Source organism: Miniopterus natalensis, chromosome 17 (assembly GCF_054644295.1).
Source record: "Miniopterus natalensis isolate mMinNat1 chromosome 17, mMinNat1.hap1, whole genome shotgun sequence".
In the NCBI taxonomy this organism is placed as follows: domain Eukaryota; kingdom Metazoa; phylum Chordata; class Mammalia; order Chiroptera; family Miniopteridae; genus Miniopterus; species Miniopterus natalensis.
In genome coordinates, this window is record NC_142097.1 from 45,292,355 (window position 1) to 45,317,952 (window position 25,598).

At 51.6% G+C, this 25,598-nt stretch overlaps 1 protein-coding gene across 1 annotated transcript in view; it reads right to left on the reverse strand.

The window, feature by feature from the left end:
* Positions 1 to 25,598, reverse strand: part of NPLOC4 (NPL4 homolog, ubiquitin recognition factor) — a 36,090-nt gene that overhangs the window by 4,697 nt on the left and 5,795 nt on the right. The window contains exons 3-15 of the mRNA XM_087826411.1: positions 24,148 to 24,260; positions 20,314 to 20,490; positions 18,985 to 19,033; positions 18,211 to 18,305; positions 16,354 to 16,477; positions 15,419 to 15,598; positions 12,152 to 12,238; positions 10,232 to 10,303; positions 9,830 to 9,956; positions 8,726 to 8,886; positions 4,689 to 4,760; positions 2,396 to 2,491; positions 1,306 to 1,422 (exon numbers count right to left, since the gene is read on the reverse strand). Of these exons, the coding sequence (XP_087682537.1) occupies positions 1,306 to 1,422; positions 2,396 to 2,491; positions 4,689 to 4,760; positions 8,726 to 8,886; positions 9,830 to 9,956; positions 10,232 to 10,303; positions 12,152 to 12,238; positions 15,419 to 15,598; positions 16,354 to 16,477; positions 18,211 to 18,305; positions 18,985 to 19,033; positions 20,314 to 20,490; positions 24,148 to 24,260 (1,470 nt within the window). The remainder of the gene's footprint in view (positions 1 to 1,305; positions 1,423 to 2,395; positions 2,492 to 4,688; positions 4,761 to 8,725; positions 8,887 to 9,829; positions 9,957 to 10,231; positions 10,304 to 12,151; positions 12,239 to 15,418; positions 15,599 to 16,353; positions 16,478 to 18,210; positions 18,306 to 18,984; positions 19,034 to 20,313; positions 20,491 to 24,147; positions 24,261 to 25,598) is intronic.

Below are 25,598 nucleotides of genomic sequence, written 5' to 3' on the forward strand. Positions count from 1 at the left end.
GAAATGCAAAGTGCCCCACACTTCAGTCTAGATGTACGAGTGCCAAATGAAGCTAGACCTTAAACTCCTCCCAAACGGCCCTGCTGTGCCATCTGTCATCACCCAGGTAATAGGCTCCATCCCTTTTCTGGGCTCAGGTGGAGAGACAGGAGCCTCTGTCCTGTGTCCACCCCCCCTCACTCTCCCCTCAGGTTCTTCATCTTCTCAGTCGTGTCCTCAAATACATATGCTATAGCCCAGGCCTCCGGGGTCACAAGGCAGAGAGTTAAAATAGTTTAGGTACAACACCTGTAAGCTTTCGGGGGCCTCAGACAATAGCTATAGAAAGTGATGTTTGACAGGGACCGCAGATCAGTACCCGCTGCCCAGTGAGGAGCCCTGGGGGGCAGGGGGGGAGGGGCTTGCACCACTTGTCCCACCGGACAAGCGGCAGCTGAACCTGGGGCCGAGCTGCAAATCTCTGAGCTTTATAGGGAAAGCACAGCAGGTGGGACATCTCAGGGTGCCTGGTATGAAATGGCAGAAGAGGGTCATTTTGGACAAAATACAGGCACAAGACAAAGGTGGCAAAATACAAGAGTAGCCACAGGCCAGCTGAAAGAGAAAAGCATGGGGGGGGTCAGCTCTCTATTCTACTCTGTTACGCTGGGGGGACGCACAACACTGGTGTCAGCAGCTCAGTAAGAAACTGTTCCTCTCTCTCTCTCTGGTGTTTCCTTGGGTCTCAAGCAGAGAGAAGGGCCACCTACGCCATGGCACACGCCTCGGGCTCCCTGGCTGGACACACTGCCAGGCTGCCGACTGCCGCACTGCTCAGATAGCAACTGCCATCTGTACACTTGCCCTCTCCTCCCCTCAGAGTCTTACAGACGCCAACTGTGCAGCTGTGTGCAGGGTCTGGACACCGGCCAACCATCTGGCCCAGGCGATAGCAGTGGGTTGGGAGGAGGGGAGACAGGGAAGAAGCAGGGTGTGGTTCTGAGGCTGTCAGGACAGTACTCCTGTGGGATCTCTACGGCCCCACACTGGGATCAGCTCACCACCACTGCATCCTTGTGGTTAGAACATACAAGGAGACCAGCCCCTTACAGAAAGTTGACACTTAAACACTGTCTCTAGGCAAACGCTAAATGAAAAAATTCACCTCTGGATCAAGAAGTCCCTTGTGCAAAGCTGCTGCCCACAGGACATAAGGGGGGCTGAGACCACCTCTCTGATTCTGGAGGAAGAGGAAGCCCCTGTACCCAGCCCCACCTGGGACCACCAGCGCCAGGCGTGCAGCAGGCACACACGCTCAGTCCATACCTGCAGAGGCATGACTTCGTTGGTGACCAGAAAGAGCAGGAGGTGGAAATCCGAGATGGTGTCCAGGAACATGGAGGAGGTATTCTGCGACAAGTAGGTGGCAAGACTGTGGAAGTCCTAGAGAATGAGACAGGAGGAGTAGAAGTGGCTCTGTCCCAGCTCCCAGAGGAGAACCTTCCTCCTGAGACGTAACTGAGGGCATTCAGGGCTGACAGATGGCCCTCTCTCTTTTCTATACCCCCTGACGGGAACCCAGAACAGGAATAAACACTCAGGACATCAGAGTGCCTGGCTGTGAGACACGTGCACGGGACCCGCCCTTGCTCCCAGTGGAGAGGGCAGGAGACCCGGGCACCTTCCGTCTTGTCATGTTGTTGGCTTGGGCAGCAGACACTGTGGAGCAGGAGGGCTGGGGGGCAGGTAGCGGGCACACTTGTGTACCACGAACGCCTTCAGCAGGACTAACAACAGGAGACTCAAGGGAACCACCCTAATAAGTGGCTCTGCTCCTCTGCAAGGCCCCCGCACGTCCCCAGGCGGATGGCAGTGAGGAGACAGTTTTAGAGGTCTCTAAACATACCACTGCTCCAGAAGCAGCTCTCACTGTAGACACACTCTCATCGAGCCACTCTCTGTGACGCCTGTGTGCTCACTGGCACCACAGCACACAGGCAGACACAGCAGTAGGTCACATGCTTGCATGGTGCCTGAGAAACGCAACAGGTGAAAGGCGGGGCCAGAGCAAACGGCAGAGCGAGATGCCTCCACAAAGAGATGTCGGCATCAACAAATGAGCAATGAATTGTTGTAGGAAAATGGCAGAAGTGACAAATTTAGGGGGGAAAAGATGTTAATGGTCCTCCTGGCAAATCTGTCTGAGGACTGGCAGGACTTGCCCTGGTGGCCATCAGTCACCTGGCCAGGAGAGGGGGTTACAGTGACTAACAGTGTCGTAGAAAGAGGCCCTGCTGGGCTTTGTCAGAGCGAATTGGCACAGTCTAAAAGCTGGGCACTTGGAAAAAGCAGTATTGGCCCGAGACAAACCAGCAGCAGGTACCTTAAATTATGTTTCTAAAGACAGAGAGCTTACCTGTGTCTCCCCCAATACATCCCGGTTTTCAATAGGAAATGGATTTTGCGAAATAGAAAAAGTATAAACTGGATCCTTGGGGAAAGTGGTTGTGATCTAAGGACAAAAAGAGAAACCATGTCAATCCAGCTGTGCCATGAACAAGGGGTGGGTGACCTTCAAGGGCAGCAGCCCGAGCCCCAAATCACTCCCAACAGCCAGGGGCCCTGACTATCCCAACGAGGAACAGGTGAACCACGGCCCACCCCAAAAGAAATTCTGAAACTGACTCTGGAAACAAACAGAATCACTTCTAATAATTTCCAAGATCGCACCCCATGTGGCGGCCATTGCCTGCGGTCTCTGTGACACAGAGCTCACACCCAGGGCCAGCCTGAGGACAGCTTCTGTGTGGCACGCCTCCCACACAGCTGCCCCCTCCAGCCCTGGACGAGCTCCAGGATGAGCCTTGGGCGCAGCACAGATACACGAGCAGGCATCTTGGGAGCTGGCTGTTCCCATTGCTGGGTGTGAGAGCCCCAGCAGCCTACGGGCTGGACTCATGGCAGCGCCTCGGATCCTCTGGGGCTTTTCTAAAAGGTGAAGCTTTTGTTCTGCTCTGTGTTCCACATCAGTGAAGGTGGTGACTGGCTGGGACTGTGCCTGACTGACCAGACCATGCAGGCCTCATGGCAGAAGGTGTGGACCTGAGCGACAGGGCCACATCCCAGCTGTGTGGCCTGTCGGCCATGGAGCTTAGGCCTCTGCTCGTTGGCCAGATAAGGATGACCCGGGTGCCTGCACCTCCTAAGGCTGCTCTGAGGATTAAATGCTCAGACACGTAAAGCCCTCAGAATGGTCACATGCACAGGTCTCAGTCTCAGCCACTGTCACGGTTCTAGAAAATGGCAGGGCTGTCCGTGCTGCTGAGACAAAGCCTGTGGGCAACTCAGTCCCTCCCACTGAGAAGGCAGGTCCGGCAGGGGACCAGCACAACAGAACACCTGCTAGTGAGCAAATGTGGAACTAGGAGAAGTGCTCGTCAGACTTGCAGTTGTCCCTGGAGAGCTCAGCACCAACCTGGGGCGCCCAGGGGAGGGGACACAGGCCATCAAGCACCTCATCCTGTGCTTGAAACATCTCCCTACCCAGCCTGTCTCTGGGTCGACTAGCCGATGCCCTGGTACCTCCAGAAAACCTCCACAGGAGCCCGGGAACATAGCTCATGCTGCCTAAAACAGCTGCCCGGTCACAAAGTTTGAGGATAACAGATGGCCCTGGTCAGGCTGTGAGGCTATGAGGCTGTGAGGCCGTGGGCCTGGGGCAGGGTGAGGAGCTGAGCACACCTGTCTGGGCCCTGCTGCTAGGGGCTGCTCCAACTCTTTCCACAGAAACAGGCGGCTGGGGAATCACAGCAACAGTGTTCCCTTGTCAACCAAATACAACCACAACAATGCACGAGGGCAGGAACGAGGCTCCTTCATAAACGGGAAGGGGTGGGAGGCCTGGGAGAGCAGCCTTAGAAAGCTGGCTTTAAATCACAAGACTCCTCCTAAGTGTGTGTTCCACCCATCTGTCTGCATCTTAATTACACTCCAGGTAGTCTAGAAACAGATGCCTTTACAGCCTAGGTAATCAATATGTTCTCGGGAACTGTCAATTGGATGGAGCATCGACGGCTTGGCTCCTGGGAACCCGCTGCTCCAAATGCAAAGCCATTTTACAGCCTGTGTCACGTGCTCGTCCTGAGTTCAGTGCAACCCAAACAGGTCCTGGCAGGCGGCAGGCAGGGCGCAAGCGGCTCCCGCCCCCTGGACGGAGCGCTGATTGCTGCAAACCATCGGGCTCTCGTCCTGTAGCATCACTGCCTTGGTCTGCAGCCAGAGAGGAGCTGAGAAGATGCCCTGGAGCCAGGTGCTTTTTGGGCTCCTGGGGTTCTACCCAGGAAACGACACTGCCCCTCACGTAAAGATAGTGACGGCTGTGTCCCTTGAGGACTGACCCAGCAGAGGGTCACCATGAGCCCAGCTGTGGCACCAGCTATGGCCAGGGCAGCACCTGTACATGCCACGGGTGAACCAGTTGTGGTCCTTGGTGGCACTTTAGTTTGGGAGAAGTTAACACCTAAGTTGTTTTTAAGGCGAAAAAACTAAAAGAAAAAGCCCCTAAAACTGTGAGCATTTCCGGGATACAAGGAGACTGACCATTCTGACACTTGGGTGCCTGTCCTTTGCTGACACAGGGCAACTGTCCACCACCCGGCAGTGCCGCCTCCACCGTGCCGTGAGCCCAGGCAGGGACAACACCCACTTACATCTATGATGAGATACTCCACGGGCAGAGGGCGGGCCAGCTGGGTGATCTCATTGCCAAACTTGTCTATGTCCTGCAATGGAAAGCAAAGGTGAGTGGAGGTTTGCTGACCAGTGACGTTCCTCCTTTCACATGTGCCTCTCACCTTTTACATTGACAATTCTTGCTGAGGTGCAGGACAGCGGGAAGGAAAATGTGCCCTTTTTTGCAAGACCCCACCTTCCATCACTTCCTGGAGCTCTTTATGATGCCTCACATGGGAAACAGCAGAGCTCTCAGCTGAGGGGAGTCTCCACAGGGAGTCAGGGCCCCGGCAGCCCAAGGCTACACCTGTGCCCTCTCCTCCTCTACAAGCTCTTGGTCTCAGGCCTGAATGCTAATCCTTAACGATCTTACACCTCTGAAACCCCGGCTGTATGGAACTCAATACTTGTACATTACTAAAAAATGCGCACACAAACGAGCCCACAGTCACAAATACAGACACGGAAACCCCTCCACCAATCTGTCAACGTCGACACTTGTTTTGCTTTGTCAGATGCACAGAACATAAAGTTTAATTATGGGTAAAAACGGCCAGCATATGTTCATTAATCATAAAGTGACAATTAAACCTGATTTATGTCAAACATGCTGTGTTCAAACAGAGCTCTAGAAATAAATTCATGAGAGCTGATGCTTTTCATTAAAGATTCTGCAGGAGGGGTTACATTTTCTAGCTAAATCATCACTTAACATTATATAAATCACCCATGGAGTAATATATAAATTATGCGTCTGTAATTTCCAATTACGGGTCTTACACAAAGTTTACATCTATTAGAGCTCTCGGACCTGCGCGGATGCCGAGCAGATCGCCCTGTGGCGTGAGGGTGGTGCATGGCTGCCCCAGCACCTCCATACCTTCCTGGGACACAGAGCCACCCCTAACTCAGACCAAGCCCACTGCCCCCACCTGGCCTTGCTCCTTGTGCTTAAAAATGGAAACTTCTCGCTGTAACACATCTCAAGTTTATCCACACTTTCCTCACCTTCTCTTCACAACTACAGACCTGCCAACAAGAACCTGTCCCTCTGAGCTCCCAGAAAGTGGGCTAAGCCCATCTAAACTTATCTGTGTACGTGGGAGCATCGCAAGCCATCAAAGGACATCTTCCTGCAACAATGCACAGCTCTGTCTGGCTGTCTGCGTCCTGTGGGGCTGAATGGCTCGCCGGTCCACCTGGGAAGGACTCATCCGAACCTCCAGGAGATGGCTGCCCTGTGCTGGTTTCTGCGGGGGTCAGGCTGGGCCCAGGTTTCCTTGGCTGACCAGCCTCGACAGTGGCAGCCCAGGACGGGAGCCTGCTGAGGGGGTCCTGGGGCCCCAGAAGCGGATGTTTCTCAATGGAGGAGACATGGCAGGAGGCAGGAGGCAAGAATCAAATCCAATCAAACTAAATCACCATTTCCGAAAATACACGCTTGCCCCCACAAGAAATAACCTGCAACAACTCACACGTAACGAGCCCGTCTGGAACTCACCTTCAGATCTAATTAAGCTCTAATATGCAGAACATGTCCCAGCACCTGCTCGCTTGCGTCTCCCTCCAGAGAGGTTTCCTGTTAAATGCCCTTCTCTCCTCTCCCTGTGCCGTGCTATTCGCTTTCACATTTAACTAGCCCACTGTGCCTCTCTGCTCCCCAAGAAGATAAAGGTGCTGCATCCCCCTCTCTTCCCTGGGGAACAGAGGTTATCCCCTCCCCACCCCGCCTTCCCTGTAGTGAGTGGTTTGCCAGCCGGTCCCGAGCCCTGTGCACTACTTTCACTTGAGTCAGCAAGTGCTGGTGCAGTCGCTGAGGGAAAACGTCTTAATTCTAAGTTTGGCAGCTGCCAAAGTGTCAGCAGTTTTATCTCCACCTTGAGCAAGATGCCGGGGGAGTCAGAAATTGAGGTCCCCCCTGACTCACTACCTGCCACGTGCCACGTCTGGAAACAGCGGCGCCAGCACCGAAACAGCAGAGGAGTCCAGGCCTCCATCTGTGGGAATGGAAGGTACACGGGCCTGGTGCCAGGCAGCAGCAAACACTACTGGTGGGTGGCACCACCCTGCTCTGGAGAAGGCCAATGAAATCCTGACTATACTGCTTTTCTCTTTAAGAACTGACAAGAAGGTAACAAGTGACGTGAGCAGCTCATCTGCAACTTCACAGGACAAAGAAGGAAAGGTCTCACAGCCGTTCCTTCCTTACAAAACCCTGCAGCATATCCTGCTCCCCAGCACGGTTAACCCTGCCCGAGGCCCACAGGACAGAAGGGTTACGTCCATGTCTGCTTCCTCAGTCTCCAGTCCTCCAGGCTACAAACCACACTCCAGCTACTCCCACTAACGGGCAGGTAACAACTGATGGAAAATAGCAGCCTGACCAAGGAAATAACACAGGTTCCACAGCCATGTGTAAGAAACACACAAGACATGGAAATAAAGCAGATTTCCGACCTGGGAAAGGATAGTACAAAAACAAAACAAAACAAAACCTACAGCAAGTTTATAGTTCATGATGAAATCCCGAAAGCGCTTCCTTCACAGTTAAACCAGGAACAGAGTGTGGACGCTGGATGCTGTTTGGAAGCCCTGGCCAGCACACCGAGCCAACATGGACAGGGAGACAGAATATGCTGTGTGTGTGGGAAGCCCGAAACAACCCGCGTGTAAATTAGAGGGAGAGTAACAATAACATTGCTCAATACAAAAAAGTACTAGTTTCAAACAGCAAGTTTAAAAACATGCTTTTAAAAGGTGCTACTTAAAACATGTAGAAACTACCACGCACCTGGGAACAACCCTCAGACAAGGGGCTGTGCAGTATATCGAAGGTACTAACCAGCTGACCTCAATATTGGGAGATGACCCGGAGTCCTCTGGGTGCCCAGTCAAATGACAGGAGCCCTTTCAAGGCTGCGCTGGCATTAGAAACAGACGCTCCAGAGGGCTGGGTGCCAGGAAGCTCAGTGCGGCTACCACCTCCCACCTCAGATGAAACAGTCGAGACCTACACTCGACTGCGGCCTAGACCAGGGGCAGAGAATACAGCCGGGCTCTGCCCAGACTCCAGAGTATGCAGCTGTCAGGTGAGACCCAGGTGTTGTGCTACAACCACCCAGTTTGCAGCCACGTTAGGGCAGCAACAGAAAATGAACACAGAAAATGAACAAAAACACCACCGTCAACCCACAGACCCAAGCTCAACAAACCCCAAACACAGGACACACGTGCCAGGGCACCGGCACATCATGAACAAATTCCTAAAATCCATGCTATGGGAGGAAGGGTCAGCAGAGGGAAGAGTCGCATTGTGCACATGAGGGTGACAGTGACCGCCCGGGGAAACACTGCGAGTCAGGTGACTATGGAGCAAACCTTCAACCTACAGTCTTCACACAGTGAAACTCTGCAGACATAAACGCCACCCCACACTATAAGAAAGATGACATCCTGCAGGTGCAGGCAGTCCCAGGTGGACTCCAAGTCACCCGGAGTGGGGACCACGCAGGTGCCTCAATCATGACCAGGGACGAGTCCCAAGCTGAGGATGAGACTGTGTCTCTGGCCTGCATGTCCAACCCGGACACCCCTTCTCAATAAAAACAGTTTCACAGCTTTCATAAGAAAGAGACTTTGGAGGGACACTTATATGTCTGAAGTGTCAGCTGAGAGCACGGGACCTTCAGGCGGCCTCGGCACTGACCACACAGCTCTATCCTTCACTCCTGCGAGGCCCTTACACACATCCCCATTTTTAGAAATCGAGATTGTCTGTGTTGCATGGTTTGACCTGGTGTTCTATACCCCAGACGTGGCGAGGTTAGGTCTACTCCGGTCACAGGCCTGACAGGCCCGGAAATGCTATGGAACACCTCATCAACAGCTGACACTGAGCCACCACGCTGACCAACGGCCCATGTGGCCAGAAAGCACCAGAACCAGTCGCAGCACAGCAGGCCCGTGTCCACATGTCCTCCGTCCACGCGAAGCCCCCGCACTGTGGTGTTTTTACCTTATAAAACACATCAGGCACGTACTGCTCACTGCTGGACTCCTTGACATAGCCGAGCTCGGGGGCGTCCTTGCAGGGCAGCAGGCACTCATCCCGGACCAGCGCCATGCACTGATTGGACACTTGGTACCCTTCAAAGTGGACCTGGTTGTCGGGACCACCTACAAGAGAGAGACCTTCTGTGAGCATCCACTTAAGGACGTTCAGAACAAGACCGTATCTGCTCCTCCTCACTTCAGACCAACAGAGCAGACAAACTGATAGGGCTTGTTTGTACCCAAGAACTCAAAAACATTCCATAGCAACTTTACAAGGGGCTTGAGCATGGGGCCTTGAATGCAGGGCATGGAGACACCACAGTGGCACCTCAAAGAGGCTCCACCAAGGGCACACTCTCAGAATCGGCAAACTGGACTAGTAAACATTCTCCAGCATCTGCCCAAACTTGGCTGAGTCAAATACTGGCCATTGGTTTTTAACAATAGACAGAGCCCGGTGAGTCAGTGAGCTTTCGTTCCAGTGGACAGGGGTGGGTCCATCTGGAGGCAGGAGAGGTACGCAATGGAAGGGAGAAGAGCAGGACAGAAGCCATTTTCAGTGAAATTATGACAGAGCTTGCATCACAGGTACACCAGTCTCTACCTTGGAGAGACCTGCATGGCCGCCATACTCCAGAGCTGTGGGCACCACCAGAGCAGCTAATACGTTCAGGATTTTTACCACAAACCAAAAAGACGACTCGATGTCTCACAGGCCCATTAAGAAAATCTAGTGTATCCTGGCTGGCGTGGCTCAGTGGTTGAGCACCAACCTAGGGATCCAGGAGGTTGCAGTTCGATTCCCGGTGAGGGCACATGCCCAGGTTGTGGGCTCTTCGACCCCCAGTAGGGGGTGTGCAGGGGGCAGCGGACCAATGACTCTCATCACTGATGTTTCTATCTCTCTCCCTCTCCCTTCCTCTCTCTGAAATCAATAAAGACATATTAAAAAAAAATAAAAATGAAAAGAAAATCCGCCGTAACTAAGTTAAATATGAAAAGCTACCGAATGAGGAACAAAACATGGACAACTAGTGTCATTCACGATGTATGGTCTTTGGTGTACCTGTGGCCACTGCAGTCACGAACTTGGAGCCAAAGTGCCCATCGGGGGAGAGCCGGCACATGTTGGGGTGCTTGTTCTGGAAGTCCCCTGCCGTGATGCACTCTTCCGCACTCAGGAAGTAGGTGTCCTGAGGAGAGAGCTGGGTCAGAACATACTTCCACACTCCTCTAGGGAACATCAAGAACTAAACTACCACACGTCAGAAACTAGGGTGAACCAATGCCCACAGTGCCTGACCATCAGGAACCCTCATGTAAAACCACATGTAACTAGTAAGGCAGAAGCACTACGCCTGTAAAGGTCAGGTGGGCTTGCTCCACGAGAAAGAATCAACAGACCAGCTTAATTTATTGACACTGTGTGTAACCCAGCTGCAGGTCAGCGAGTGTGCCGCCCCCTCACCTTATTCCGACTGTATCGGACTGTACCCTTTCGAGTGTCTTCTGAAACGAGGTCTGTAAATATCCAGCCGACCTGCATAACAAAGGAAAGTGCCTTCTGAGTCTCTCCCTGAGTAGGTGATGCTTTTTGGCCTCTGCACAGAGGGCTTACAAACATCTCGGTGAGCCTCCCGAGCAGCCAGGCCACACCAGGCTTCCAAACTCGGCTCAGTGCAAGGAGGCCACCCTCCTGGTGCTGCCAGGTCAAAAGGAGCAGAACTCACTGGTCCATCACCCAAGTCCATGCCCAGCACTGTGCCAAGTGTTGGGAACCCCACAGTCAACAAAATGAAAACTGTCAATGAGAACAGAGCCTGCACTGCCAAGAGGAAGCACATAAAGGTGCCGTATCTCAGGTGCTGGGTAAGAACAGACTCCCTGGAGCAGCCAGGACAGGAGGAGGAGGACCACCATGGGAATGTGCCCAGCTGCTCCTCGGAGCCCCACTGCAGGCTGAAGGAAGCACCTGAGGGTACAGGGCACCTGAGGGCAAAACTCCCAGTGCCAGGGCTCCCTCAGGCCAGTCTCCAAGCTCGGGACAGGGGCGGCCTCCACAGTGTGTCCTGCTGCAGTGATGGCATCTGTCTACATGCTCCCTGACCCCTGGCCCTCCCATGCCCACGCCTCCAGCCGTCCTGAAGCAGACCCTGGCTGGGAGGCCTACGAGCAGGCTGGGATCCAGCATACACCCACTTATGTTCCTGGAGAAGGGATTTGGCACCCAGGACACTCACCCGCACAGCTCTGACACAGAACTCCTCAAAGCCATCCCTGCACACGTGACCAGGCAAATCGAGACTTTTGTTTTCCTTTAAAAATGCCCAAATGAATGGAAAACACGAGGAGGACGGCAATGGAGAAAGTGAGGCTTAAGGACAAGTGCTGGTAAGCGGTAAGCAGTAAGCAGAGTAGGCCCAACCTCAGCCTGAGGTGAGCAGGATATGGAAGCAGTGTTTAGGGAAAAGGCATTTAGGTAACTTCAAATCCTGTCATAATCATGATAATCACGAACTGTATGTGCTTACGACAGACACAGGTCAGAACACTGCGCCAAGAGAAACTTCCAGAACTGAAACAGGAATAGGGCCCTAAATGGAGATGCTGACCCACTGGAAACAACGGGACATTTTCCCTCACATCAGTGAAGTGACTTCACACTAACGCTCCCAAGTTAGAAAGCAAATTCCCAGTTTCTCCCCGTTGCGTGCTGGAGGAACTGACTTTCACTGCCTAAACTGACTGGGAAGCAAAGGATAAACCTGCATGGCTACTAGGAGTGAGCTTTCTAAGACATGTTCAGACTCCCAGCCTAACATGTATCTGTAGAAACCCATCTTTAAAGCTCCGGGAAGCTCTACCAAGGACGTGATGAGATAAACTAGACCCACAGACTCAACAAAGAGGCTCTGCCCCGTCCTCCGAGGGCCGGGGAAATTGGGAGGCACATGTGCTCTGACGCTTACGCTATAAGCAGGAATTCAGTGAGGCTGCAGAGGAAACACCTGCTCCAGCCACGAGCATACGTGAGCACTGTGGACGGGCCTCGGCTCGAGGCAGCCAAGGAGCACGAAGGAGAGCTCACACCCGAGGGTGTGCGCAGCGGGGAGGTCAGGGGTACAGGCTGGCAGGACAGGGTCTGGCTCCGCTGCTTCCCCCCTGAGCAGGAAGTGTGGCTGGCAGATTTAATTGTAACAGCCCTGCGCTGGGATCGTTTGTTTCACGCTCAGGGAAATGTTCTCATTTTACTCTAAATCAGAGAAACACAAAGCCATCGGCACCCAATAAACACAAGTGAGGCTACAGAACCATGACCTGCACCTGGCCACAAGCAGCTGAGCTCAGTCCCAGACGATGCCCCCCAGCCCGGGCCCAAGGCCAGTACCTTCCTCAGGCCAAGTTTGGCAGCGATTTCATCCACCACCTCAGCTTTTGGGTCTTCAAGAAGCTCCAAGCTGTTCTGTGTCCCAATCTGGCGGCATCAAAGGGAGAGACCGATTTAGAGAAGTGGGCGCAGAAAAGCATACCGCCCACAGCGCCACTTCTGACTCCAGTCACAAGGAGCACTGGGCTCCCCCGGCCCAAGGAGAGTGCCAGCAGCAGCGAGAGCTCAAGGCCACCAGGCCAACCTGTTCCGGGCTCACCCCTTCTCAGGCTGTCGTGCTTCAGTCAAGGCCCGGAACAGGGAGACATGATGTGCAGGCTGTGGACACCACAGCCCCGCAAGCAGCACATGGGGGCTGGGGGACTAAGGAGGGCTCTGTACACGGTTTCTTAAGGTTCTTTCTTGGGAAAAGTTGTTAGTTTCAAAGTGCCCTTGGATAAAGTTTCACTCTAAACAGGTGTGGCAAGATCAGACAGGATGAGAGCTGTAAGGTAACATTTGTTCTCAGAATACACCTCAGGAAAACCTGTGCAGCACCTGCAGAGACAGCACTAAGCTTCCAAGACAAGGTCCCAAGTGAGACAGCGACAGACCTGCACGCCCTCAGCAAAGACGCTGCCTAGAATCGGTAAACTGCTGGCCAGTGGGCAGAGCGCTCAGCTCGGAGCAGTAGGTGGGCTCAGGCTCCGGCTGGCTCACATACAGCCTAACTGGCCATTGACCTGGAGAGGGTGATGTTTGGGCAACCTTTAATCCGCACTGAAATGCAGGTTGTGGGTCGTCAGTAACAAGTGTGGTGCCGAGCACAAGCCCAAACCACAGAACCGGGACAGTGAAGGGAAGCCCACACCGAAGTCCCTCACTGGATCTGTAAGTCAGTCACATTCTGACAAACCACAGAACTGCTTGTTGCTGGTATCACCCACCTGGAGATCGTTAATACCTTCCCGGCAGAGGTCAGATCACACACTTAGGAAAACCCTGCGGATCTCGTTTCATGACGTGGCAGCACGAGCTTCAACTTCTAATGAGCTAGAGATTTTCAGTGGCCACCTGGTCCAACCTCCAGGACCCCCAAACTGGGGCCTCTGATAACACTGCTCGTAGTCTGGGTGCCAGAGGTTTCTGTTCCCGTTTTTTGCTCAACTATACTCGTAAAAGAACTCTGGAACTCTTCATGAACAAGTCTCCCTAACACTGAACTGGAGCACCTCGTGCCTCCCTGGGAGCCTCCTTATCCAAGCACATGCAGGGCCGAGGGCGGGATACCAGGCTCTGTCTGGTGGGGTCTCTGCTGCCACCTAGTGTCTCCTTTTAAGTGAACCACACAAAGGCACCGTCAAGCACTTCATCTACAGCTCTCAGTAAATACTGCAAATGCCAAGGGGAGGGGGGGAGACTACACTCAAAATCAGTGCAAATGCAGCCGGGGGGATACTGGCACTTGTGCCACAGCACAGACCTGCAGGCCAGCCAGTGGCCATGTGCTGCAGTTTCACACCCTGGTCCTGGCGTGCTCTCTACAACAGCCTGGAGACAGAGGTGTGCCGTGCAGAGCAGGCCCGCAGACACGAAGGCAGGGGACAGCGTGAGTACTTGTGTGTGCCTGCTTATATTAAAAAGTCAGACTTCAGAGGCCTAGACTAGAGATGCGCAGGTGGCACAACCTGCAGGGGAAGAGAGGAGACAGGAGGAGGGTACCTTGTTTGTAGGTCTGGCTTCAGAAATGTGCAATTTCCCCCCAAACATATAGCAAAGTCACCAGAATTTTACAGAAAACACTGTATACCAGTACCTCGCTCAGCCACTAATGCTGACTGCGCCCCATCATCCCGCCAGCCACCCCCAGTCCATCTTGGTTTTGTGGCACCTCAGGGTAAGCTGCAGCTGTGTGCACACTGTTACCTGGAACTCGTGCCCTGAACACATAAAGCCATCCCCTCAACACTCAAAACAAAAGATGACAAGTGAGCATAGACTGGAACAGGTTGGTGGCATCACCATACAGAGAGGACCTCCCAAGTAACTTTACTTTTCTTTGTAATTTTAATTTATTATTATTTTTAAATTCTCACCCAAGGACATGCTTATTGAATTTATTTATTTATTAAACATATCTTTATTGACTTCAAAGAGGAAAGGAGGGGGAGAGAGAGAGATAGAAACATCAATAATGAGATTCATTGATCGGCTGCCTAGCCTGCAACCTGGGCATGTGCCCTGACTGGGAATCGAACCCCGATCTCCTGGATCCTAGGTCGATGCTCAACTGCTGAGCCATGCCCAGGCGGGCACTTATTGAATTTAGAGAGAGGAGAAAGGGGGGGGGGGGGGAAGGGAGAGGAGGAGAGGGAGAGAGAGAGAGAGAGAGAGAAAGAAACATTGATGTGAGAAAGAAACATCAGTTTCCTTTCCGTACACATACCAACTGGGGATTGAACCTGCAAACCTAGGTATGTGCCCTGACTAGGAACTGAACTTACAACTTTTCAGTGTACAAGGTGACATTCCAACTGAGCCACACCGGTCAGGGCTCAAGTAACTTTAAAACACAGTAACAGCCCTGGTCGCTGTGGCTCAGTTGGGTATCATCCCATGTACCAAAAGTTTGCTGGTTTGATTCCCAGTCAGGGCAGATGCCTTGGCTGCGGCTCAATCCCCCATATGGGGAGTGAAGGAGGCAACCAATCGACGTTTCTCTCACATTAATGTTTCTCTCTAAAAATGAATTTTTAAAAATCTTAAAAAACAAACATAGTAAGAGATATACCCTAAGGGCCCTCCCCCTCCCACCAAAAAATCCTCCCCATTTTCAGTCCCACACAGCGGCAATCCCGGCACTATGTCCTCAGCCGGCTGTGTGTGGGGCTCAGGGTAAAGACCTGCGTGACCTGTGACTCTGCCTCCATCATTCCTGGAAGAGGTGACTGCAGCCGGGAAAGACATACCACACGGATCACAGAAGAGAGGGAGTGACTGTGGGACACTCTGGGGCAGCTGACAGGAGTGGACTACAGATGGCAGGTGAGATAAAAGCACTGAATCAACAGGATTTACCGAGGTTGGTAAATGTACTTGTTATGTAAGAGAATATCCTCCTTCTTTGGAAACACGCACTGAAGTATTTCGGAACCGTGATCTTACTCTCCAGTGATTCAGAAAATACGGATCGCGCAAGCGTGTGTGTGTAGACAGACGGACGGACACACCGACTGTGCAAAGGATGAAAGAAAAGCAGGTACATCTGAAAGGGCACCGCAGACCCACCTGAGGAGGTTCGTAGATGGCAGCCACCTCGGCCCGGATGCCCAGAGGAATGTCCCTGTGCTCCGTGTACCGTCCATACAAGTACCCGAAGTGCTGGCTTCCCGTCTTCCTCCAGAAGTCAAGGAAGCGGTCAGCAACTGTGTGGTTCTCAAACATGATATTGTCCACATGCCTGTATTTCTGTAGAGTCAACAACAGCGGGCTAAACAAAAACATCCTTCAAAAACAAATGGCCGTTCTTAAGTTAAACTTATTGGGTGACAATAGTTAATAAAACTACATAGGTAAAAATAAACAGCTTTACCCGGCTCTTAACACACACGCCTTTTAAAAATGTGCTCTGCGCTTAGCACCACCTCAGATTCTAGTGGGCAGGTAGGTGGGGTAGAGGTGGGGTTCCTCAATAAATTAATTCAAAATAATCTTACTGGGATTTCACCTAGAATGGAGCTTTTCAAACTCTCTAGAGGAAAGATTAGTTCTCAGAAAGAAAGAAAAGGACAGAGATGGAGTGAGGAGAGAAGGGAGAGGAAGAAAGGTTCCCAAGCAGCCCAGGAAGCCTCAGGATCCTGAGGAGCAAACGGGAGCATGGGGTGACTATTCTCAGGGGGCAGGGCCACAGAGCAGGAAAAGCCAGAACAACACATGCAATTTCCCTGGTTCCTCTCCTGTTCCAGACTAGCTCCCTTCTTAACCTGGCTTGGACAGGTGCCCTGAGCTGGGTGCAGGACAGAGCTTCACAAGTTTCCAGACACAATTTCTTAAAAGGCAAAGTCACAAGCACTGAGCATTTTAAACAGGCACCAGGAAAATTATGCCTCCACACAAGGTGGGGAAACAAAAAACCGAGGCCCCGCCCCTGCTCGCAAGAGCTTCAGATCTCAAAAGGCACATCTCAGTGCGATTCCACAGAAGGGTCCACCTGAGCCTCTCACCTGTCTGTTCAGTGTGATGGCGCTGGGCTGGCACTTCGTGCAGATACCATTGGGCCACGGGAGGTGTCCCTCGCACCCTGACTTAATCTTGCAACTGATGTTCTCCAGGGCAACAAACTTCCCCCTGAACAAGAGGCGACTTAATTAGACATGACAACATGAAAAGCCTGGCAGAAGACTGGGAATTCAGATGCCTCATACTCTGAGCAGAGCTCTACGGAGCAAAGCAGGTGCAGGAGCAGCAGGAGGAAGTCTGAGCTCTCCTGGTGGAGCCCCGCCTGTCTGGTGCTCTCAGACTATAGGGCACACAACCCTTCTCCCACATACACCACCCTAACTTCCAATGTCTACCACTAACACAATGATTTTCAAAACACTGTCGAGCCATGGCCAGTGTGGCTCAGTCGGTGGAAGGTTCGATTCCCGGTGAGGGCATGTGCCAATTGTGGGCTCAATCCCCAGCAGGGGGCGTGCAGGAGGCAGCCAATTGATATTTCTCTCCCTCCCTCTCTCTCTAAAACCCATTTAAAAAAAATCTTAAAAATATATATATATACTGTTGACTATCTACTGACCTAACCTGTGCCCCTGAAGGGAAATGCTGCCCTTTTCAAGTTTCATTAATTTATCAGCACCACTCACACTATGAGACTCATAGTTAAGACAGCTATAAAAAATTATTTATGGGAAAAACCTGATTGGGAGATGGAACAAAGATATCTTCACTCTGCTTCTGGCAAAAATAAAAAACTGTGGTTAGAAGACTGCCCGTAAAGAAGCACTGGCCCCACTCTGAACTTGGGGTGAGCTCTCTGCCAGTTTCCAGTTCACAAAACAGTCCAAACATGCGACCTTGTCTCCATCAGCCACTGGCTGCTGTTGGGGGCATGCAGGAGCGAAGGCTGCCACCATGTCTGTCTGCAGGTTGGTGACAGCTACAAACGTGCCCCTGCCAAGTCCACAGTCCTGGACCCAGACAGAAGAAAGGCTGACACAGTCATCCCCCAGTCCATAAAGTTCCATAGCTTATCCACTGACAGGCAAGAATGAGTTTCTGGTGGGATTTTTTCTCCTGGCCTAACTTCTTTGAAAGTCATTTTAGGATTTCAGCAGGTTGTCAGAGAAAAACTACAGTCAGGCCCACATGACATCCCTCACACAGTGTTGCTGACTTGGGTTCAGCCACCTTCTCTTGCTGCACTGGCAGGAATTATAAAATCGTGGTAGGAAGTCTATCACTTTCTGGGTAGGTGAGCACGTAGTCAACAGAAGGGGTCACACAGGCAAGTATTTGACATGGTTTAAAAGAAATCAAATGGTCAAAGCTTGCCATTTCTGGCCACTGTCTGGCCTGCACTCCTCCACCCATGCCCCCTGCCTGAGCCTACAGATGGCCCAGCTTAGACAGTGCCACTGCTCCAGTCCTACTGGGCTGCTCCACCCCAGGTCCAGGTAGGGGCTGACCGAGGGTCCGACATTGCCATGGGGTGGTTCTGTTTTTCCAAAAAGCTGAGGAAAAGCTTAAGATGCCAGACACACTGGCCACCATCACACCTTAGCTCATCCACCTTCATGCACCACACACTCAGGTGAGGTCAGGAGGTCCCTGGGGGCCTCCAGTGGCATCACCAACCTGGCATCTGCCCAATACTCTGGCTCCGTGGACAACAGCAGGCCGTCGGATTTTCCACCCACCCATTTCTTTTCCATAATCGGGCAAAGTCCATGGATTCAAGTGCTTTGGGCCCAGGCCCCAATCTCTGCTTTTCTCATTCACATGCCCAGTGGCTTTAAGCAACAATGCCTAGCAGACACACAAAACAAACTCTAAGGGCTGGCCGCACTTGAGTCACTTACTTGTCAGCCCCTCCAGTCAGCTTTCGGATGTAGGCATGGAAGGACATGTGCTTCACAGGCGGCTCGAGATGGTTCAGGTAGTCCTCATCAAATGGCTGCCAAGATACAGTCAGACCAGTCACACACCCACTGTGGCTAAAAGGCCCGTGGGCAGCTGAGCCTGGTGCAGCAGGGAGGACCAGGCCACAGAGGGCGAGGAGGAGCACGGCTGGCTCTCACTATCACTCTAGGCCAGAATAGACCTTTTCTTTGGGCACCAACTATCTTTTCAAGATGGAAACGGAAAATGAACATTAACTATAAAATGTTTTAAGTCAAGTAAATATCGGGAAAATTTTGCAAAAAAAGTGTCACAAGATGAAGCAAGAGAAGTCTCATGGAGAAAATTGGGTTGGCCTCCTGCTGTAAATTCAGGGTTAGCCAGTACCAGTCAGCATTATTATGGTAACTCTCAATCTCACCAGACAAATCAGCAGAGGAGGCGTGAGAAGCAGGGCAAAGTAAATCAAAACAATCATGAGCACGAAACTGCCAGGCCCAGCTTTGTGTCACGTTTTAAAGGATTGTCCAGGGAGCCCACAGTAAATAGGGCCCCTTTATCACGAACGCCTGAGCCATTCATAATCCACCCAGAAGGTCAGTGCCATAAATAACGGCTCGCTTCCTTGTAGCCTGCACTCCAGGCAATAACAGATGAGCTCTCTGAACCACCCGGGCAAGGGCAGGGTCAGGGAAGTACTTAGCCACTGGGAAGCAGGACTTATCCAGACTCACCTCCAGAGGAACACAGTGCACGCACTTCCCCAGCGGCCCGTGTCGGCATCTGAGAAGAGCATGGCAGAGAAACAATGCAATTAGCACGCCTGTTCTCCTACTGCTGCCTCCTGGAGCTTCGAATGCTTAAAAAGTACATCAGACTTAATAAAGTGAAGTTATTTTAGATGGTACCCAGTGAATGTTTTTAATAGTTCTGTTAATTTTGATGTGTATTAGAAAAAATATGACCAGCACCTCAAACCTGTGATTTCATGGACATTAACTGCTTAAAGTGACACTAACCAAAAATAAAAGTGAGTGGATTTAAGGTCATTGAAAAACAAATATTGCCCGGCCGGGTGTGGCTCAGCGGTTGAGTGTCGGCCTAGGATCCAGGCGATCAGGGTTCGATTCCCGGTCAGGGCACATGCCCGGCTGTGGGCTTGATCAATGACTCTCTCCTCATTGATGTTTCTCTCTCTCTCTCCCTCTCCTTTCCTCTCTCTGAAATCAATAAAGATATATTTATAAAAAAATAAAACAGCCTGCAGCTAAGTCAACATTTAAAAAAACACACAAATGTTAAGCAAATACTAAGGAAGGTGGTCCATGGATATGGGGAAAACCCTGACAGTGGTAGGTAAATAACCCGGGTTTGGAAAACACCCCGTCACACACATTTTGGGGAAAAGCCTACAGAGGACGTCTGGCTCTGTGGGTTTCAGTCACTTTGGTCAGAAGCCTCGGAAGCTCTGCACATGCGATGGGACAGTGCAGATGAGCTCAGGGGAGGAGGGCAGAGATGGCTGGTGGGAAAGCCGAGTGGTCCCTCCCAGCTCAACTGGAACCCTTTCTAAACAGGCTCAGGCTCTCAGATGCCCGTGAGCTCTACATTTCTGAGTAGACAGCTGATATCCCCTAACAGGCAAGGCTCTGCAGCTCGGAGGACAGGTCGGTGTGCACATGCACCCTCTAAAAGGCTGCTAATGAAGCTCAAAGGCACAGGTGGGGAGCCAGCGCTGGAAACCAGTGCCCGGCACACGTTCTAAAGCCCCCTCTACCATGGAGCAGTCAAGTCTCTCTAGGGCACATCAGGGTAAAGACTAGGTTTAATGATCCTCCTTCTTTCAAATCTTAGTTCCAAACACCTGAAAACTCTCAAGTCCACGTGGAATACACCCAAAGATTCAAACAATGAGAAAGGTTACAAATAATGCAGTGAAACCTAATCAGAAAACAGGTGGTCAAACTGCAGACTCAGGCTCTTCATCTGACCCTCGCTACAAGGACGCTCTATAAACAGTTTCCGACTGAGCCCTGAAGCCAGCAGGCTGGCCCAGCACTCACAGCTGTGGGTCGCGGCTCCGGTAAATCTTCCCGTCCTGTCTGCTCAGGTACTGGTCAATCTCATCTTCTACCACGTTGGGAGCACCGAAGGCCTTCAACCCCAGTGTGGCTGATGTCTCCATCTCAGATGAGGGCCCAGCAATGCTCGAGGGAAACAGGAACAGCAAATCGCCATGCCTGTTAAATGACAAACGTCAGGTGAGGCCCATCGCCCTTCTAGAACCTGAGCTGCACAGATCCACTTGGATGCAAGAATCTCTGGCATCTGCAAAAAGCAAACACCAACCACCCTGAAAGCCTAAACAATGAGGTTTCCACTTTTAAAAGCCCAGAACTCTCTTCTCCGATCTCTCTTCTGCTCCTAACTCTATGAAGGTCGGCAGCAGGGTCTCTGGAACTGCACCTTCTTTCACAACCGGGTTTCAGCACGTATGAGCACGCCCACAGACCTATCTGGTTTTGCACAGATGAAGACACAGTTGACCCTGGGACAACACGGGGGCTGGGCGCCAACCTTATATAAGATGGCTCAGATCAATGCAGTCAGCCCTCCACACCTGCAGATTTCCAACCGCAGACTGAAAATACTGTTTTCAATACTGGTTGGACCTATGCATTTATTAGAAAATATTCACGTATAAGTGGATCCACACGCTCACCCGCATTGTTCAAGGGTCAGCTGTATAGTCACAACATGGACTGCGTGTGCAGGCAGCTTCTCCCTCTCATTCTCTGCTTGGCTCCCACTTTCCTTCATTTACTCCTTAGCCCCTATTCAGAGCCCCTACATCCCATCTGCCTTGGACACATCCTTCTATTTCTTTCTCTACATTCCTGCACCCATACCCCACATGTATGCGTATGTCACTGCTGGACAAATATGAGATTCTTAAAACATACTGTTTATACTTCCTTTTCTCATGCAACACCACCTCACAAAATCCACCCAAACACAGTCTCGTCTAATCGTCACTTCTGATGGCTGCACGATGCTCCCCAGTGAAGCCATCCCAGGATTCATTCTGCGGCTCCCACACTGGTGGGCCCACGCCTCTGTGGCTCCTGCCACCAGGAACACCACAGAAGGAAATGCCCCAAGACAAGCAGCCACAGCTTTCCTTCAGCAGGGCGCTGGCCCTGGTGGACGGAGGATTTGTTTGTTTTTTAAAGTTGCTGACGTTCTGCTTTCAAAAAGGCTGCCAGAATTCACAGTTCCAACAGCAGCATTTGGTTTTCTATCACTTCCTGGGTAAATTGTGTTCCTCCCTTGATCAGCCTCGCACTGCTGGCAAAATGCAGGACCTTACTCACAGTAAACTCTACAACTGGAGGCTACATAGCATGTGCCACCCCGGGCAGCTCACAGCAGCACTCAGCCATGTGACCAGAGACGGTCTGCAGCACTCGGCCCAGCACTGTCCCCACAGAAGCACTGCAGCTCCGCCACTGGGTAAAGTTTCAGCAGCTGCCAGCCAGATGCACGGGACAGGAGACAGGGGCAGGGCTCAGCTGTTGGCACACAGCACGACCGGAGGTGGGGCTGTAGCTACTCTGACATCTGTTCTCCCCTCTTTTCCTTCCATCACTTCAGGGCCATAAAATTGCCAAACTATAAGGAGAGGCTTCTACTTATAGCAGGGATCAGATATTCCCAAGCACCCTCAGCTATGGAACGCTGCACTTAGCTGTCACGTCAGTTTTAACAAATATTTGCTAAAATGCACTGCTGAGAGCTAAAGAAAGTGAGGAATCCCCAAGGGTCCAAAACTCCAGGAGTAGTTCAAACAAGAGCAGCAGGAGCACAGCTCAGAGCTGCCCTCTGGAAGCTCGTCACAGGGACCTTTGGAGCTGACGAGGCCCAGAGCCTGCCCACCCAGAGCGGGCTGCCAAGCCTGAAACTACACAAAGCCAAATGACTAAGGATGTCTCAACAGCAGGGAAAACCCAAGGAGGAATCCTGTCTGCCTCCACCATCTATGTAACAGGAAAGTCACCTCTAAAGCCTGAAGACAAAAACTGTCTCAAAAGGGGAGCCAGGTCCATAGCACTCCCTCGTACCAACAGAAGCAAACGAAAGCCCTCTCTGTAGAAAAGGAATCAAACAGTATTTAAAAGTGAAAATGTAACCACTGAAATAATAAAGAGAATGGGGAGAGGTAAATTTAGAGATAACCACCATGAGTTTTCCAGAGCTGAGCTGCAGACACAGAAAACATAACCTATATTAAGTAGGATTAAACAAATGACAAACCAGGAACCTACACCTGGTCAGGCCAAAGGAAACTGGAGGACTCAAAGAGGGCAGGAGACTTCAAAAACAGCCAGAGAAGAAAAGGTCACTACAATGAAGTAGACAGAACCACACAGAGCCCAGGGAGTAAGGACACGGTGGAGCAGTCAGGTGACTCGGCAGTGACCGCACGGAGACCGCAGGTTCAGATCCGTACTGGCCAGTAGGCATCACAACTATTGCAGGAAAGCTACACACACTCCAGGAAATTCAGAAGGACAACCACTCCCAGCGCCTTGGGAGGGCTGTGCTGCCCCACGCCTCTGGCCTGGTACTGGTGTGACCACACTCGTTTGTCGGTTTGGTCTCGCGGTGTGTCGTTTGGCAGCCTCCCTTCTTGTCTACAGCTATCAGAGTAGTTCTTACAGACAGAGCAGTCAATTCAGTGCTTATCACGTGCAGGCACCGTGCAACCAGGCAAAGGTGAGCAGCACCCAGCAGGCCAAGGTGGTAAGGCCCAGGGAGGGTGAGTGACTGTCCCAGGCACACAGCCAGTAAGTAGGTGGCGGAGTGAGAATCCAAACCCACATGTAACACTCCTGAGAAGTGATCTGCAGAGGCAAAGGCCCTTTCCCAGCTGGGAGGAAAGATGAACTGTCCACACTGGACACGGACACAAACCACAACAAAAGGCTCTATCTAAAGGCTTTTGCAGCAGGTGCCCAACAAATATCAGTTGAAGAACAAATCAACGCTATAATGGTAAATTTTTTTTCCTGGACATAATTTGTAAACCCTGAAATGATCACACAAATGGCCCAAACTGCCTATTACTCTGGTCAATGGGCACACAGTCAGCTGCCAGCAGAGCCCAGCCCAATACTCAGGCAAGGGCGGCCACGCTGCCTGCAGACTGGCCGGGGAGCTGCTCTCTCAGGAACTGAACCCATGTGAAGGGTCCTGCCCACTGAGTTGTGATCATGTGCCAACCATTTAGAAGGAGCTGGCATACTTCCGTAAAGGGCCCAACAGTAAATAACTCCTTTCGGCTTTGCAGACTGCAATCTGTCACCACTCAGCTCCACCCCTGGAGGGAAAACACGTGAACTACAGAAGCAGGTGGGGCTGCAGCAAGAGGGCTCTGCACCCTGAAATCCCCTCCTGACACGTCAAATCAGCTCCAAGGCACCCTGAGAGGTCCTGTCAGCAAGAAATGGAAGATGGGCAACGGGCCCAACTGCTGGCCCTCCTACCTGCCCACCATGCAGGTCCCGAGGCAGAACCCTGCTCAGAGCTCCATTCAAGGTCCTTAACCTGCAGGGGAGCAGCTGAGGGTACAGCTGCACACATGGCCTGAGACCGTAACTTAGTGCTAAGTGACACACGTCTTGGAATTCTGCAAGTCAATCAAACCAGCTCACCAATAACTAGATCGTGTGACTGTTAACACCTGGGGAAAATACGATGGGTCCCCTGCACTGCAGTTGGTGAAGAGACTGTAATAAGAGGGGCTTGAGGAGCAACCAGGTGTGAACCAAGCAGCCTCCGTAGACAACTGGTGTCACCCACCATCCTCCCCACTTCTCCTCCCTGGGGGCACTTACTTGATTTTCAGCAGGTTGAGGGACTTATTGGATGATGCTGTTATCTCTCCAGTCTTGTTTCTATTGATGTAAACCGAGAAACCATTATTCTGGAAGCCAAACTCCTTTGCAACCTGAAACAAGGCCCAAACAACAGAGATTTAGTCAGATATTTAAGTATCACTGCTGACTGCAGGTACCTCAGGTGTCACTAGAGCACTCACTCAGTTTGTCTCATTACTTTCTCTTGTGAGGAAGTTAGCACTGCCGACGTAGATGTCAAGCAAAATGAAGAAAGTGGCCAAAAAGAAGCAAAGCTCTGTGAACACAAAGACTGGGTGACACATTTAAGAGTCTGAAGCCAGAGTCATGGCCCTGTCTGGAGGTTTGACCTCTACTGTTGAAATCAACTGTAAAAGCCAATCCCAATCCTGACCCTGACAGAAGAATGAAGTGTCGAAAGACATCTGTACATGAGTAACGAACACCTGCTGGATCACGCACAGTCACCCAGCGCACAGCAGCAGTCCTGCGTGCTGGCTCCACTCCGGTGCTCAGAACCCCGAATAAAAACAGAGAAGGTTCCTGCCATCAAGGGTCTGACCATCAAACAAGGGAGACAAAGTCAACAAAGATGAAACCACAGGCCGACAAAAGCCCCAGGGCAGGAAAGGAAGAGAGATGCCCGGGAGAGGCCACTCTGGATGAGAGAACAGAGGAGGCCTCTTTGAGGAGCCCATGTGAGCAGAGGCCTGAAGGACAGTGAGCCTGTCACGTGCAGAGCTGGGAAGGGACAACAAAGCAGGAGGACCATGTACATGGACTGGAGGAAATGCTGCAACTGAAAAATACAGTAACTAAAATGGAAACTCACTGATGGGCTTGTCAGCAGAAGGGAGATGACAGAAGTAAGAGTCATTAACCTAAAAATAGGTCAATAGGCAGGATCTCTGAAGACAGAGACCTGAAAGAAAAATGAACAGCCCGAGGAAACCCGGGACAACATCAAATGATCCTCAGGAGAAGAGAGTAAGAACAAAACTGAAAAATATTGGAAAGAAAATGGCTGAAAACCTCAAATTTGATGAAAAACAGAGAGAGTAACAAACCCAGAGAGTTCAGCAAACCTAAAATAAAATAAAAGAGAAAGCAGTCCCTAGGCACATTGTGGTCACACCACTGAACCAAGCATCATGGGGACCAGAAGATGACGGAGTGATACCTTTCAAGCGCCGAGGAGAAATCAAGCCTGTCAGCTTGGAATTCTGTCGCTGGTGAAAATGCTCTCAATCAGCAGGGTGAAAGGAAAATGACTTTAGGTCAACCACACCCAAGGGAGTCATGGCCAACAGGCTCAACTGCAGTAAGAGCTCTTGGACAGTCTTCAGGCTGCACAACGGACCAGACAGAAACTCAGACCCAAAGGAAACACTGGAGAAACAAGCCAGGCAGAGGCAGGAAACCAACAGAGA